General features: G+C 37.5%; 1 protein-coding gene across 7 annotated transcripts in view; it reads right to left on the bottom strand.

Moving 5' to 3' along the window:
- Window positions 1-15,507, bottom strand: part of LOC138930532 (UDP-N-acetylglucosamine transferase subunit ALG13-like) — a 74,065-nt gene that overhangs the window by 35,306 nt on the left and 23,252 nt on the right. For all 7 annotated transcript variants that reach the window (XM_070290893.1, XM_070290892.1, XM_070290891.1 and 4 more), the window contains exons 6-13: window positions 11,656-11,737; window positions 11,299-11,461; window positions 5,696-5,771; window positions 4,592-4,700; window positions 2,955-3,019; window positions 2,540-2,640; window positions 1,287-1,414; window positions 294-540 (exon numbers count right to left, since the gene is read on the bottom strand). In XM_070290893.1, coding sequence (XP_070146994.1) covers window positions 294-540; window positions 1,287-1,414; window positions 2,540-2,640; window positions 2,955-3,019; window positions 4,592-4,700; window positions 5,696-5,771; window positions 11,299-11,461; window positions 11,656-11,737 — 971 coding nt within the window. The remainder of the gene's footprint in view (window positions 1-293; window positions 541-1,286; window positions 1,415-2,539; window positions 2,641-2,954; window positions 3,020-4,591; window positions 4,701-5,695; window positions 5,772-11,298; window positions 11,462-11,655; window positions 11,738-15,507) is intronic.

Genomic DNA, 15,507 nt, shown 5'->3' on the forward strand with positions numbered 1-15,507 from the left:
ATTATTGATAGATTCAGTGCCATACACATGGCACTCAGCTTGATGGCATTCTATCTTCTAGCATGTTTTCAACTGCTCCATATTCTCCTAGACTGTGAGAATACGAGTCTTCCATAAGTTTGCCAAGAATTTAAGTATACATCATTTCCATTCTCTATGTCCCTTCAGGTAGAGATTGTAAGAAAAATCTAAACTATTAAGATATTTCCAAGTTCCACCGTAATTCTGCCCAGGAATTATTTCCAATGTCTAAACAGAGATGTACATTATCTTCAAAGTTAGTTAAGACCTACCTGGGCATCCCATATCCCCGACCTTGTCTCTGAGATGAATGTTGAGGATGAAAATGTTCATTAGACATAACATTGCCAGCTGTCTGTGAGTAGTGCATTGGAGGGCCATGCCCATAATGCATACTGTGCTGAAGCCTGGGTGGGAGAAGGGGTTCTTCCCTGCTGTAAGCCATAGTCATATAAACCTCTTTCCCTCTAACTTTCTTGAACATCTTCTTCCGTTGCTTCATGTCCATCTCTGACATAGCTTTCAAGAAAACAAAGCAGTAAGCAATAAGCTTCATAACCAAAGCAAAAGGTCCAAGGTATCCCACAAATGTCTAGAACACTCAGATGTTTTTCTAGGAAATCCATATGAATACAGGGGAAGAAATGTCTGTATTTTCAAAGGATGTACTAGAAAAAAAAAGGATGTACTAGGTGTTCCATTTGGAAGGGCAAAATGAACAAGTAACTTCTGTTATTGATGGACATCTCAGCACTGTCTTTAGTACAGGCAACTTTTGTCATCAAAACAGTTAGTCATTCAATTTCCTATGTTACTATTATCCAAGAAATCATGCCTGTTAATATTTCTAGTTGCTTCCATGAGATGCTTTCCTAGTTCTTTGAGAAATCTTTTCAAGTTTTAGAGATTAAAGTCCACCCCAGCTTAAGCTTAAACAAAGTCACCCACACAGTAGTTCTCAGGTAGGGACAATTTTGCCCCTTCCCTCCTTCTGGCACATTTGGCAATGTCTGGAGACATTTTTGGTTCTCATAACTTGGAGAAGAATGCTGCTGGCATCTGGTGAGCAGAGGCCAGGGATGCTGCCAAGCATCCTATAATGCATAGGACAGCTCCCTACAACAAAGTATTATCCATCCCAAAACTTCAGTAGTGTCAAAGGAGGAACTCTAAACCAGGATAAGACTTAAGTTACAGCTTTAAAAATAAGTGCAATGTAGGTAAGTACAAGAAGAGGACAATAATAAAACTTTTAGTATACAAACCTATTTCTGGGATGTAGCTCCCAGAAATTTTCTGGTAACTTCTTCCTTTCCTACTGGGCATAGCATTCCAGGCAGGAACAGGTGTCACTTGGGTAACTGGTTTTAAGTCAACTAGTGGAACAACATGCCTTAAAGGTAGAGATAACAACATGAAGCCACTGCAAAACAGTCAATTCTCATTTTATACACATCTCTCCTGCTTCATTTTCAAGTGTTTTCTACTTAAACCTGTGACCCCTAGCCTCCTTATTGAAGTTTTCTTTGTACATTAGAAAACTAAGAGCAGTTTGTATAAATTCATAGCTGTTTTTTTAATATAAATTTATTTATTTTAATTGGAGGTTGATTACTTTACAATATTGTATTGGTTTTGCCATACATCAACATGAATCCGCCACAGGTATAGCTGTTTATAGCACATATCACATTAAGTAGGAAAGATTGTGGTAGACTAGTTTACAAATAATTGCTGCCTCTCCTTGGAGAAGGATTATATTTTCTCACCCCACTAACTTTAGGCTTAATTATGTAATGTATTTTGGCCAGTAAAATGTGAGCATATGCTTTAAAAGTCAGCACGTGGTTTGTCAAGATTTCATTTTCCACCTGCCTGTGATCATGGCAGCGTATGTCTGGATAGAGCCCTTGTCAACCTGGGCCCCTTTGTTGACCTACTATGAACATGCTAAATGAGAAAGAAATGAACTCTTTCTTAAGTTTGCTGAGAGTCTGGTTGTTAGGGCAGCACAGCCTAGTTTAATGGTTCTCAAAGTGGACCAACAGCATTAGTATGACCTGGAAACTTATTACAAGTTCAAAGTCTTGGACCCCACCACAAACTTCCTAAATCAAACTTTGGGGACAGAACTCATCAATCTGAATTTTAACAACCTCTCCATGTAATTCTGGGGTATGTTAAAGTTTGAGAACGAACGGACTACCCTAATTTGATATTGGCAGAGGCTCAGTTAGCAAACTAGTTTTCAAATTAGTATAAATTTATATCAGAATTTTGTTGTACTTATTATTTCTAATAAGTTGGCTATTACCTAGGATTTCAAAACGTATGCATAGACATACTGAAATTTCATACTTCATCACATGCTTTTACAATTCAAAATAAGTCATCTTAGGCCAGTACCAGATATAACTTTGTTCTCTTACTAGCATCCTGGTAATTCTCAATTTAATACTATAAAAAGGCATCAAGAGCCATAGATTTTAGTTAATTGAACAAATTATTATATTCTTACTTTTCTGCCAGCTCTTCAATGAAGACTGTTACTGAACTGTTTTCATTTCCAACTTCCTGAATATGAGCATTATAATATCTTCCACCTGATTCCAAGCGAACCTGAAAGAGGGGAAGAGACAGTAAGAACACATCTAGTCTTGAGTCTATCAGCAGATCTGGCTTTTGCTAAGCAAAAATACTTCTTCTCCTGAAATGGAGTTCAGTATCTACTTATTAAAGCAGCTGATAATAAACACTGCCAGTCCAGTTCAATGGAGGCAGCACAAGCTGAAAAAGCTTTACACTTTACATATAATCACAAGTTTGTAATTAAAAACCTAACAAACATTAATTAGTTTTGTTAATCACATATTAATGACTAAAACCACAATCTCAGAAAAACAAATTACTGATTCTTTAAAGAAGAAACTAACCTGACATTTGTCTCCCAAATAGTACTGTCTCCCAGCATACTCCATATAATCAGATTTTTGAAGTTCTATTAAAAGAAAATGAAGATTCAAGCTCAACTGAACTGGTTCCTTTCCTGTTTTACAACAGTTCATTTTCTAATTTGTGTTTACCACAGTGTTTTTGACAATGCTACCAATCCCTATAACATAAAATCTGTAGGGAAAATGTCCAGAAGCAGGGTTCCCCAACCTCCAGGATCTAATGCCTGATGATCTGAGGTGGAGCTGATGTAATAATAAAAATAAAGTGCACAATACATGTAACATGCTTGAACCATCCCAAAACCATTCCCCTCCTGGTCCACGGAAAAACTGTCTTCCACGAAATCAGTCCCTAGTGACAAAAAGGTGAGGGACCATTGTCCTGAAAGGTCTTTCCATCACTCTTAACAGGTTATTACTGTGGTCAATTTAAGGAGATTTGCCAGAATAGTTCTGTGCTTTAAGACACAAATAAGTGGAAACTTGGAGGTTGTAATCTTAGAATTAGTCATACACCAATAAGGTTCAATTTGAAAATAACACTTCAATTTTTTAAGAAAAGAAAAAAAAAGAAAAAGAAACACTATGCAGCTTCTTCAAAGCAATACAGTTTTCCCCTGAACAACATGGGTTTGAACTTCAGGGATCCACTCATGTAGATTTTTTTTTAATAGTACTACAAATACTGAGGTTGGTTGAATCTGAGGATGTGGAACTGTGGATACAGAGGAATTGGGAATACTGAGGGCAGACTACAAATTATATCTGGATTTTCAACCGCTTGGAGGATCAGTGATCCTAACCTTCATGTTGTTCAAGGGTCAACTGTATTTTTAGCAATTTATTGTGTTCTACAGAGTATTAATCTCATTCTAGATTATTAACTATACCTAGGCTCACCACCAAGGTCCAAGGAGTTGAATACGAAACATTAAAGGCTACACTGATGGCAGAACTTTAAGACCTAATTTGATCAACTTAGTTAATAAGGAGAGAGAAGCAATTATCTATTTCAAAGGTTGGCAAATTTTCTCTGTAAAGAGCCAGATAATAAATATTTTGAAGAATGTAGGCCATACAGACTCTGTTGCAACTATTTAAATATGTCACAAAACCTTATGGTCACTGAAAATTGAATGTAATTTTCATGTGTTACAACATATTGTTCTTTTAATGTTTCCCTGCCACTTAAAAATAGAAAACCATTCTTGGTTCATGGACCATACAAAAACAGGTGGCAGATTGGATTTGACTCACATGTCACAGTTTGCTAACACTTGACCTATTCATCTATCATCCATCTTAACACATTAAACTTAAGTGGAATTTATTTCCACTTACAATTCTGGTACTCTCAAAGTTATCTAAGACAGAGTCTTTGCAAAGCCGAAGTCCCTGATGAACATCAGACTCTAAAAGATCCCTCACCAATTCTATACCTATTTGCTTCCTCCTTTGGACTTAAATCATGTATAGAGTAGGCTAAAAAGTACCATATAAACATATAAAAGTGTTTTTCATAACCATGGTTTGAAAACATCTCTTATTTTAAAAGAATTTGCAAAATTGTTCTCCTAGATCTGTCAGGATTCAGAAATATCCTGTTATTTCATTACCTTTTCTGCTGTCCAACCACACATCAAATTCTACATTACGATAGATTTCTGGATCCAGGGCTTTGAGCACCTTATAGGGGAAGAGCATCTTTGATGGATTTTCTGGAGACTAAAACAAAAATAATCATGCTACAACTCACCATCCTTAAGTCTTCCTTCTATGAAGAAGGAAGAAAAAAGGTTCTTTTCCTTTTTATAAAACTCTGTACGTATAGGCCTTTCCTTATTAAAAGAAATAAAAACCACAATAAGTTTTACTGTGTATTTTAAAAATCAGGAGTCTAAATAAGTAATATGCAGAAATCTAAAAGGTTATAGATGACAGAAGGGAAATATCTTCTAAAGCATCCAATAACTCAGGACATATATAAACCAATGCAACACAGACAAGAATTAAAGATTCAGTCAGGGCTATTCAACAAGTCTCATCTTGATATACACACAGAGGTGCAAGTGTTTCTGTACCCTAAAGACACCTGGACAAATCTGAAAACTACTTCATTCTGAACAAAATCTGTTACAATTTCCAAAGACTTAGCTTTTTCTTCTGCTTTCCTAGAATGTCATGGTATTCCATACTGTTTCCAAATTACCAGCACTTGAGGGCATACACAAAGATTGTTCTAGTAATATTTGCCCTATTTAGCTAGTCTCAAACTGAAGGTCTGCTTGATTTTAGACCTATACAGATTGGTAAAATTCCTCTTGTTTCTCTAACTAGGATTACTGCCTATTTTCTTTGAGTGAAACAGGAATAAACATTATTCTCTTTAATGAAAAAAAGAAACCTTAGCAACAGAAGACTGACTGCAAACCAAATATCCACCAGGTTTCTAATATTACTTTAACTTGAAAACAACAGCTTCTGAAATTTCTGAAGTGTTCAGAGTAAGCTTTGGAAAAAAATTACAACTCCATAAGAATAAAAATTCAGAGAACATTAAGCACACATTTTACATTTTCAGATCAAGACTTCCACAAAGGAAAACATCAGCTCCTCCCCCACCCTATATAACTAAAATGGACCATCTGACCTTTACTAGTTTAACTTATAATATTGCAAGCCAAGATTATGAAAATTATTTGCCCTAGAAGATCTCAAACCTTTGTTTCGTCTGTTCCTTGATTGTACCCCTCTGGTATATTTTCAACATTGCAGCAGGCACCCCACTCTTCAGTCCTAATTGAAAAGATTTAGAACAAAGAGCTTTATATAAATGCAGTAGCTAAGAAGTCTTAAGTCTAATGACTATATCACCACCTAGTGGTAAAGTAGTTCAGTTCTAAAAATGAGGCAAATTTTTCATCCCAACATTTCATCACAACATCCCAACATTATGCTTCTTTTTCTTAAAGTACGTGCTATAGACACCTTCTGTATTTCACTCCTCCTATGGGGAAAAAATCTTAAGATGGTCCATATGGTCCCCACCTCCTGGTGTTCACATGCTTGTACGATTCCCCTCTAAGCCTGCATCTAATGAATAGACAGGATGTATATCATTATATACATGATGTATAGTATTCTTGCCTTGAGAACCCCATGAAGAGTATGAAAAGGCAAAAAGATAGGTCACTGAAAGATGAAGTCCCCAGGTCGGTAGGTGCCCAATATGCTACTGGAGATGAGCGGAGAAATAACTGCAGAAAGAATGAAGAGACAGAGCCAAAGCAAAAACAACACCTAGTGGTGGATATGACTGGTGATAGAAGCAAAGTCCAACGCTGTAAAGAGCAATATTGCATAGGAACCTGGAATGTTAGGTCCATGAATCAAGGCAAATTGGAAGCGGTCAAACACAGGAGATGGTACGAGTGAACGTTGACATTTTAGGAATCAACAAACTAAAATGGAATAAGTGAATTTAACTCAGATGACTATTATATCTACTACTGTGAGCAAGAATCCCTTAGAAGAAATGGAGTAGCCATCATAGTCAACAAAATAATCCGAAATGCAGTACTTGGATGCAATCTCAAAATCGACAGAATGAACTCTGTTCATTTCAAAGGTATGCCATTCAATATCATGGTAATCCAAGCCTACGCCCCAACCAGTAACACTGAAGAAGCTGAAGTTGAACGGTTCTATGAAGACCTACAAGACCTTTTAGAACTAACACCCCCAAAAGATGCCCTTTTCATTATAGGGGACTGAAATGCAAAAGTAGGAAGTCAAGAAACACCTGGAGTAACAGGCAAATTTGGCCTTGGAGTACGGAATGAAGCAGGGCAAAGGCTAATAGAGTTTTGCCAAGAGAACGCACTGGTCATAGCAAACACCCTCTTCCAACAACACAAGAGAAGACTCTACACATGGACATCACCAGATGGCCAACACCAAAATCAGATTGGTTATATTCTTTGCAGCTAAAGATGGAGAAACTCTACACGGTCAGCAAAAACAAGACCAGGAGCTGACTGTGGCTTAGATCATAAACTCCTAATTGCCAAATTCAGACTTAAATTGAAGAAAGTAGGGAAAACCACTAGACCACTCAGGTATGACCTAAATCAAATCCCTTACAATTATACAGTGAAAGTGAGAAATAGATTTAAGGGAATAGACCTGATAGACAGAGTGCCTGAGGAACTATGGACAGAGGTGTGTGACATTGTAAAGGAGACAGAGATAAACACAATCCCCAAGAAAAAGAAATGCAAAAAAAGCAAAATGGCTGTCTGAGGAGGCCTTCCAAATAGCTGTGAAAAGAAGAGAGGTGAAAAGCAAAGGAGAAAAGGAAAGATATACCCATTTGAATGCAGAGTCCCAAAGAATAGCAAGAAGAGATAAGAAAGCCTTCCTCAGTGATCAGTGCAAAGAAACAGAGGAAAACAATAGAATGGGAAAGACTAGAAATCTCTTCAAGAAAATCAGAAACACCAAGGGAACATTTCATGCAAAGATGGGCTCAATAAAGGACATAAATGGTATAGACCTAACAGAAGCAGAAGATATTAAGAAGGGGTGGTGGCAAGAATACACAGAAGAACTGTACAAAAAAGATCTTCACGACCAAGATAATCACGATGGTGTGATCACTCACCTAGAGCCAGACATCCTGGAACGTGAAGTCAAGTGAGCCTTAGGAAGCAACACTACAAACAAAGCTAGTGGAGGTAATTGAATTCCAGTAGAGCTATTTGAAATCCTAAAAGATGATGCTGTGCAAGTGCTGCATTCAATACATCAGCAAATTTGGAAAACTCAGCAGTGGCCACAGGACGCAAAAAGGTCAGTTTTCATTTCAATCCCGAAAAAGGGCAATGCCAAAAAATGTTCAAACTACCACAGAATTGCGTTCATCTCACATACTAGCAAAGTAATGCTCAAAATTCTCTAAGCCAGGCTTCAACAATACGTAAACTGTGAACTTCCAAAGGTTCAACTTGGATTTAGAAAAGGCAGAGGAACCAGAGATCAAATTGCCAACATCTGCTGGATCACAGAAAAAGCAAGAGAATTCCAGGAAAACATCTACTTCTGCTTTTTTGATTACACCAAAGCCTTTGACTGTGTAGACCACAACAAACTGGAAAATTCTTAAAGAGATGAGAATACCAGACCACCCGACCTGCCTCCTGAGAAGTCTGTATGCAGGTCAGGAAGCAACAGTTAGAACTGGACATGGAACAACCGACTGGTTCCAAATAGGAAAGGGAGTACGTCAAGCTGTAGATTGTCACCCTGCTTATTTAACCTCTATGCAGAGTACATCATGAGAAACACTGGGCTGGATGAAGCACAAGCTGAAATCAAGACTGCCAGGAGAAATATCAATAACCTCAGATATGCAGATGACACCATCCTTATGGCAGAAACTGAAGAAGAACTAAAGAGTCTCTTGATGAAAGTGAAAGAGGAGAGTGAAAAAGCTGGCTTAAAACACAACAAAACTAATATCATGGCATCTGGTCCCATCACTTCATGGCAAATACATGGGGAAACAGTGGCTGACTTTATTGGGGGGGGGGCTCCAAAATCACTACAGATGGTGACTGCGGCCTTGAAATTAAAAGATGCTTACTCCTTGGAAGGAAAGTTATGACCAACCTAGACAGCATATTAAAAAGCAGAGACATTACTTTGCCAACAAATGTCAAAGCTATGGTTTTTGCAATAGTCATGTATGGCTGTGAGAGTTGAACTATAAAGAAAGCTGAGTGCCGAAGAACTGATGTGTTTGAACTGTGATGTCGTGGAAGACTCTTGAGAGTCCCTTGGACTGCAAGGAGATCCAACCAGTCCATCCTAAAGGAAATCAGTCCTGAATATTCATTGGAAGGACCAATGCTGAAGCTGAAACTCCAATACTTTGGCCACCTGATGCAAAGAGCTGACTCATTTGAAGACCCTGATGCTGGAAAAGATTGAAGGTAGGAGGAGAAGGGGATGACAGAGGATGAAATGGTTGGATGGCATCACCAACTCCATGGATAGGAGTTTGGGTAAATTCTGGTAGCTGATGATGGACAGCGAGGCCTGGTATGCTGCGGTCCATGGGGTTGCAAAGAGCTGGACATGACTGAGTGACTGAATTGAACTGAAATGGTATCATTACATAGCATAACAATGTAGTGCCTGTCTTGCTGATCTCTCTCTCTTTTGTTGACTATAAGGAATCAGCCATGTTCACCAACGCCATGCAGCAAGGAGCTGAGGGTTATCTCTGGTTGTCAACAAAAAGCTGAAGTTCTTAGTCCTAGAGCTGCATGGAATTGAATACCACCAAGAACCACCTGGATTTTTCCCCAGTCAAAGCTCCAGATAACTCAATGTTGATCAAAACCCTCATTACACTCTTGTGACATCCTAAGCAGAAGACCCAGCTAAGCTGTGCCCAGATTTCTAACCCACATAAACTATGAGATAAGAATGTTGTTTTAAGCTCCTAAGTTTGTGGAAATATTGTTATGTAGCAGAAAATAACTAATACACCTTGCCTTCCTACTACTTTAAGTTTCTGTAAGCCTCAGGTTTTTTTTTTTTTTTAATTGGAGGATAATTGCTTTACAATGTTGTGGTGGTCTCTGCCATATACCAATGCGAATCAATCATAATTATATATATTATATATATATGTGTGTGTATATATATATCCCCTCCCTCTTGAACCTCCTTCCCTTCCCCCATTCCACCCCTCTACGTCGTCACAGAGCACCAGATTGGGCTCCCTGTGTTATACAGCAGCTTCCCGCTAGTTATCTATTTTATGCATTGGTAGTGTATGTATGTCAATGCTAATTTCTCAATTTGTCTACCTTCTCCTTCCCCCACTATGTCCACCAGTCTGTTCCCTAAAACTAAGCCTCAAGTTCTTAGGATGAATAATCAGTGAAGCATGAAGCAAATTCTACCCTGATACAAATGGTTGCCACCCCCCACACCCCTAATACAGTCATCTCTTGGTATCCATGGGAGATTGGGTCCAGGACCGCAGGCAGGTACCAGATTCAAGATTCTCAAGTCCCTCATGGTCAGCCTTTTATATCCATAGGCTCTGCATCTGGATTAGGAGTGCTGACTGTAAGTTTGTTTGTTTAAAAAAAAAAACAAACAAACAAAACCTCTTTATCCAAAAAGAAGAAAAAACCAAGCATTAAACATTCAAGAAACAGAACTGCAAGACAACAAAAAGGTTACATCTGACTAGCACCAAACCTATCTGAATTCCAGACAGAAGAATCAGGAAGAAATATAAAATGACAGCTACTTTATGATCTCAAAGTTTCTGACTAAATCTTTTCAACACAGCTGCTTCCTAAGAGGCCACACAATGTATACTTCTAGTGAGTACCAAAGGCAGACACTCAAAAGCGCCTAAAACTCCCCTTTATCCTGAGAGATTCTTTTCTAGTAGCTGGATGTATGCGTCAAGTAACCACTATGAACCTCAGTTACCATCTACAAATCGATGTACTGATTTAGAACTAGTTGTCACCACCCTCCCCCGCCCCCGCCCAAAGTGTGGTCATGGCCTACCGGTACAGAATATTTGGGTATACTTGCTTAAAAAGTAGATTCCTGGCCCTATTCTGACCTTCAATTTTAAAAGGAGGCCCCAAAATGTGCCTTTCTAAACAACCACCCTAAGTAATTTGTATATAAGTTTGAGAATCATGGGATTAGATAGTTCTAAAGTTTCTTCTAGCAACTAAAAAACTGATTCTGGGGTCAGACTCGAGATTTGTCAGGAGGGGAAAATTCCCCCCCACCCCTCTTGAGTTCTTCTGGCTGGACTAAAAATTGACACAAGACATATTAACAGGAGAAAAGGAATAAAGAATGATTCTGACTTGGATCAAACACCCAAAGTCTGGGTGTTTCACAATGCAACATCTCTTTTGGTAAAATGTCTCTTCTCCCATTAAAAAATACATGTGTGTGTACATGAAGTTGGCCCCTTCATTTCAGCAGGTTCCACATTCTCAGATTCAAACAACAGCAGATGGAATTGATTGAACCTGTGGATGCAGAGCCAATGGATATGGAGAGGGCCGACTGCACATACTACATCATTTTATATAAGGGACTTGAGCATTGAGCGTTTTGGTGTTTGCAGAGGTCCTGGCACCAATCCTCTGCAAATGTTGAGAGATGACTGTATAGAAATAGTCTAAATCACAAGCCTGCCAGGTCCCTTCCAATTTCCAATGATGCACAGACAAGATGATCCTATAGCTGACATCCCTCTTCCCTTTGTTACCTATCTTGAGTTGAACTCTTGTAGTCAATATGGACATCCTCATTGCCAGTCACAGCATTGTTCCTGTTCTTCTTGGAACCACTTCGAAACAACTCAACTGCAGTCTTCAACTCTTCTTCATCCACAACAAACACATCTTTATAGAGAATTTCATACAATACAGCTAAAGGAAAAAAAAATCAAGACTCCAGTTCAAGAGTTTTTCATGACAATGTGAAAATAGCTATAATCCAGTATACAAATTCAACAGGCACCAACAGAGTTTTAGAAGAGATATTTATGGTAGACCCCCCAATTTGAAGATTGGCAACAAATCATCTGAAAGCACACCCAAACATTTATAAAGCCTTCACATACCTTGACAAACAGCTGCACTTGACTGAAATTGCTTTGAGTACACTGAATCATAATGACCATTACTTGAATAGCAGAGTAGAATCTGAAAAAAAAAAAACACACACACACAGAACAAGTAATGTTGGATATCTTACAACTCTGAAATATTTGAAGCTGCTAATCAGAAATCAAAATTTAAAGTATTTGCTTTAAAAAAAATTTTTTAAGTAACTTTCAGATTCCACATGTGATATCATACAGTATTTGTCTTTTTCTGTTTGACTCACTTCACTTAGCATATATGTCAATTAAATCTCAATAGAGCTGGGAAAAAAGCAAGTTTTAAAATCTAAATACAGATAAATGAAACCTGTATGCCATTAAAAGATTTTCTGGACAGTGACCTTTATTTACTTTTATTTTTTAATAAGTGAAAAGAATCTGAAAAATAAATAAATATATATATAATATATATAACTGAATCACCCCACTGCACACCTGAAACTAGCACAATACAGTAAACCAACCATGTCCATAAAAAAAATATTTTCCAAAGTGGTTATGCAATTTATACTCATACTAGCAGTATACTAGAGAGTTTAAGTTACTCGAGATACTTGACACAATTTTCAATCCTTTTATTCTTTTTTAAACTGTTTTGAAGTTGTTTTTGTAATTTTTTGTTCCTTTCTTCTGTTCTCTTCCCTTATGAGCCAATGACTTCCTCTAATCTTAACATTTGGATTCTTTTCTCTATTATGTGAGTATATTTATTATAGATTTCTGGTTTGTGGTTAGCATTAAATTTATATATGGCAATTTATCTACATATACGTGATGATTTTAAACTGCTGATCTCTTAATTCCAGATGCATCTTATCAACTGCATTTTTACCCTTCTCCCCTAACTACTGTTTTGACATCATATTTTACATCTATTTTGTGTATCCCTTCACTGATTATGGATATAGATATTTCACTACTTTGTCTTTTAACCTTCTTACCATCTTTGTATGTGGTTGATTTCCAAAAAGATGTGGTTTATACACACACACACACACACACACACAACAACATTACTCAGACAAAAAAAAAAATGAAATAATGGCATTTGCAGCAGTATGAATGGACCTAGAGATAATCGTGCTAAGGGAGGCAAGACACTTACTTTTAAATGTCAAGATTAAAACCACTACTAAGGTAACACTCTGAGCCTCAATAACATTCCTGATAATATACCACACAAGTCCTGATTTATAAATTTGCAAAAGACGGGAACTTTTACAAATTGAGTGAATATAACAGAAAGCCTAACAGAAGTCAAAAGACATAGCTTAGCTTCTAAAAATGGAGAAAACAGGACAAATACACCAAAATCCCAAACTTAAAAGACTATGGGGGAAGAATTTCAATTTATTCAAAATGTTATTCACTATATTGTATAGCAGTGTATCAATATGCTATATAGGAGCAATACTACTAAACCTCCTCTTAAATGCAAATACCGCTTGGGGTGGGTGAAACTTTGCAACTTAAATTTTGTTGTGTTTTACTTTAGCTTGATATGCCCTCTCAGAACTTTGAAATGGATTATATTGATAGAGTTGTGATTAAAAAAAAAAAAAAAGACTAGGGAAGAATAATAGACCTGGGGTCAGAGAACTGGTTTACTGGGAGAAATTAGCCAGGGTAGTGTAGGAAAGTAGAAAAAAAAGAGTGCTTACAATAATTTTCTACTAAGGAAACTTGGTGACACTATCCTCTTATAGATCACAGAGAATTCTCTTTGTTACCTCATGTTGGTGATGCCAGAGGTGGCTTCAAAATGAAAGAGACTTGATCACTTGGGATTACATCCCTTACACAAGATAGAGGTTTTTGAACAAAAATTCAAAAAGGTCTTAGACAGATTTATATAAACAGATTTCATCATATGGAGCCAGGAAGCATTTTTATTGAAATAATTTGGTTAGTAAGCCTGGCCTTTAAATTGTTTGAAAAAATTGGAGATTGAAGGAATCAGCTAACAAATTAACTCTTGCTTCTATGCCTTTGCATATAGTGCTTCCTCTGAATAGACCACCCTTCGTATTTGTTAGATTCATTTTTTGGATATTCCACTTAAATATTACAACTACCATGAAACTTTCTGTACTCCCTCAAGCACGTGAAGGGCTTTTTTTTCTATGCTCCTTGCATCTATTTCTATTATAAAATATATCACTGCACTGTATCATTTACATGTCTGTCTTCATAAGAAAGGGGCAAGGATTCTGCTTTATTAATTTTGGTATCCCCAAAGCCCAGTCAATTGACTGATACACTATAGGGGCTTAATGTTTACTGAATACATTGACAATGCTACTGGTAAAATAGTATTTTAAATACTACTGATGAAAAAAAAAAAAAAAGGGAAGTACTTGACTTTCCAGGTGGCCCTAGTGGTAAAGAATCCTCCTGCCAGTGCAGGAGACATAAAAGACACAGGTTCAATCCCGGGTCGGGAAGATCCCCTGGAGAAGGAAATGGCAACCCCCTCCAGTATTCTTGCCTAGAGAATCCCATGGACAGAGGAACCTGGTGGGCTACAGTCCATGGGGTCACAAAGAGTTGGACACAACTGAAGTGACTTAGCACACATTGGTAAAATAATTAACATGTTCCACTTTATACTTAAGATTGAAGTTATCTCTTGCATCCTATTCAGTCTTTTCTATTCTTAATGCCACTTGCCTAGTTCAGGTCTTCTATCTAGATTAATGTAATATTCTAACAGTTCTACCACTGTCTAGTCTTTTCTTACTATCAAAATGATGCCTGAATTTTGCTCTATGGTATGAAATAGACAAAACTCAAGTCCTGTGTAATCTGTATTCACTAATCAAATCATGTGGATAGAAGGGTGTTCTTAGAAACTCTTTGGAAGAAAAGCTGTATGCTGAAAAACAACTTATTTACCTGCTGAGAGTTCTCAACCAACACAACAACCTCCTACTATTTTTCCAGGCACTTTACTAGACAGTAGTTTAGCACAATGTCCCTATACTTAAGAAACTTTCAGACTAATAAGAAAAACAGACATGAAAACATATATAAGGTTATAAACACTATAATTACTTGGGTGATGCTAGGGGAACAAAAAAGGAGGCAATAACTCCAAGGGAGTTGGTAAGGTTTCAAAGAAACTGACATTTTAGATACATAGGAAATCATGAAAGCTGGACACTCTGGCCTCATGATATACTAAGGCTGAAGGACAATGAAGCTGGAGAGAAGGTTTGGGACCCTGGCAAAAAGTGAAGAGGAACTAAAGAGCCTCTTGATGAAGCTGAAAGAGGAAAGTGAAAAAGCTGGCTTAAAACTCAACATTCAAAAAACTAAGATCATGGCATCTGGTCTCATCACTTCATGGCAAATAGATGGGGAAACAGTGGAACCAGTGACAGACTTTTTTCTTGGGCTCCAAAATCACTGAAGATGGTGACTGCAACCTTGAAATTAAAAGATACTTGCTCCTTGGAAGAAAAGCTATGACAAACCTAAACAGCATATTAAAAAGCAGAGACTTACTTTACTGACAAATGTCTGTAGTCAAAACTATGGTTTTTCCAGTAGTCATGTATGGATATGAAAGTTGGACCATAAAGAAAGCTGAGCACTGAAGAATTGATGCTTTTGAACTTTCGTGTTGGAGAAGACTCTTGACAGTCCCTTGGACTGCAAGGAGATCCATCCAGTCCATCCGAAAGGAGATCAGTCCTGAATATTCAGTGGAGGGACCGATGCTAAAGCTGAAGCTCCAATACCTGATGAGAAGAGCTGACTCACTGGAAAAGACCCTGATACTGGGAAAGACTGATGGTAGGAGAAGAG

This window comes from Ovis canadensis, chromosome X, assembly GCF_042477335.2.
Source record: "Ovis canadensis isolate MfBH-ARS-UI-01 breed Bighorn chromosome X, ARS-UI_OviCan_v2, whole genome shotgun sequence".
NCBI lineage: Eukaryota > Metazoa > Chordata > Mammalia > Artiodactyla > Bovidae > Ovis > Ovis canadensis.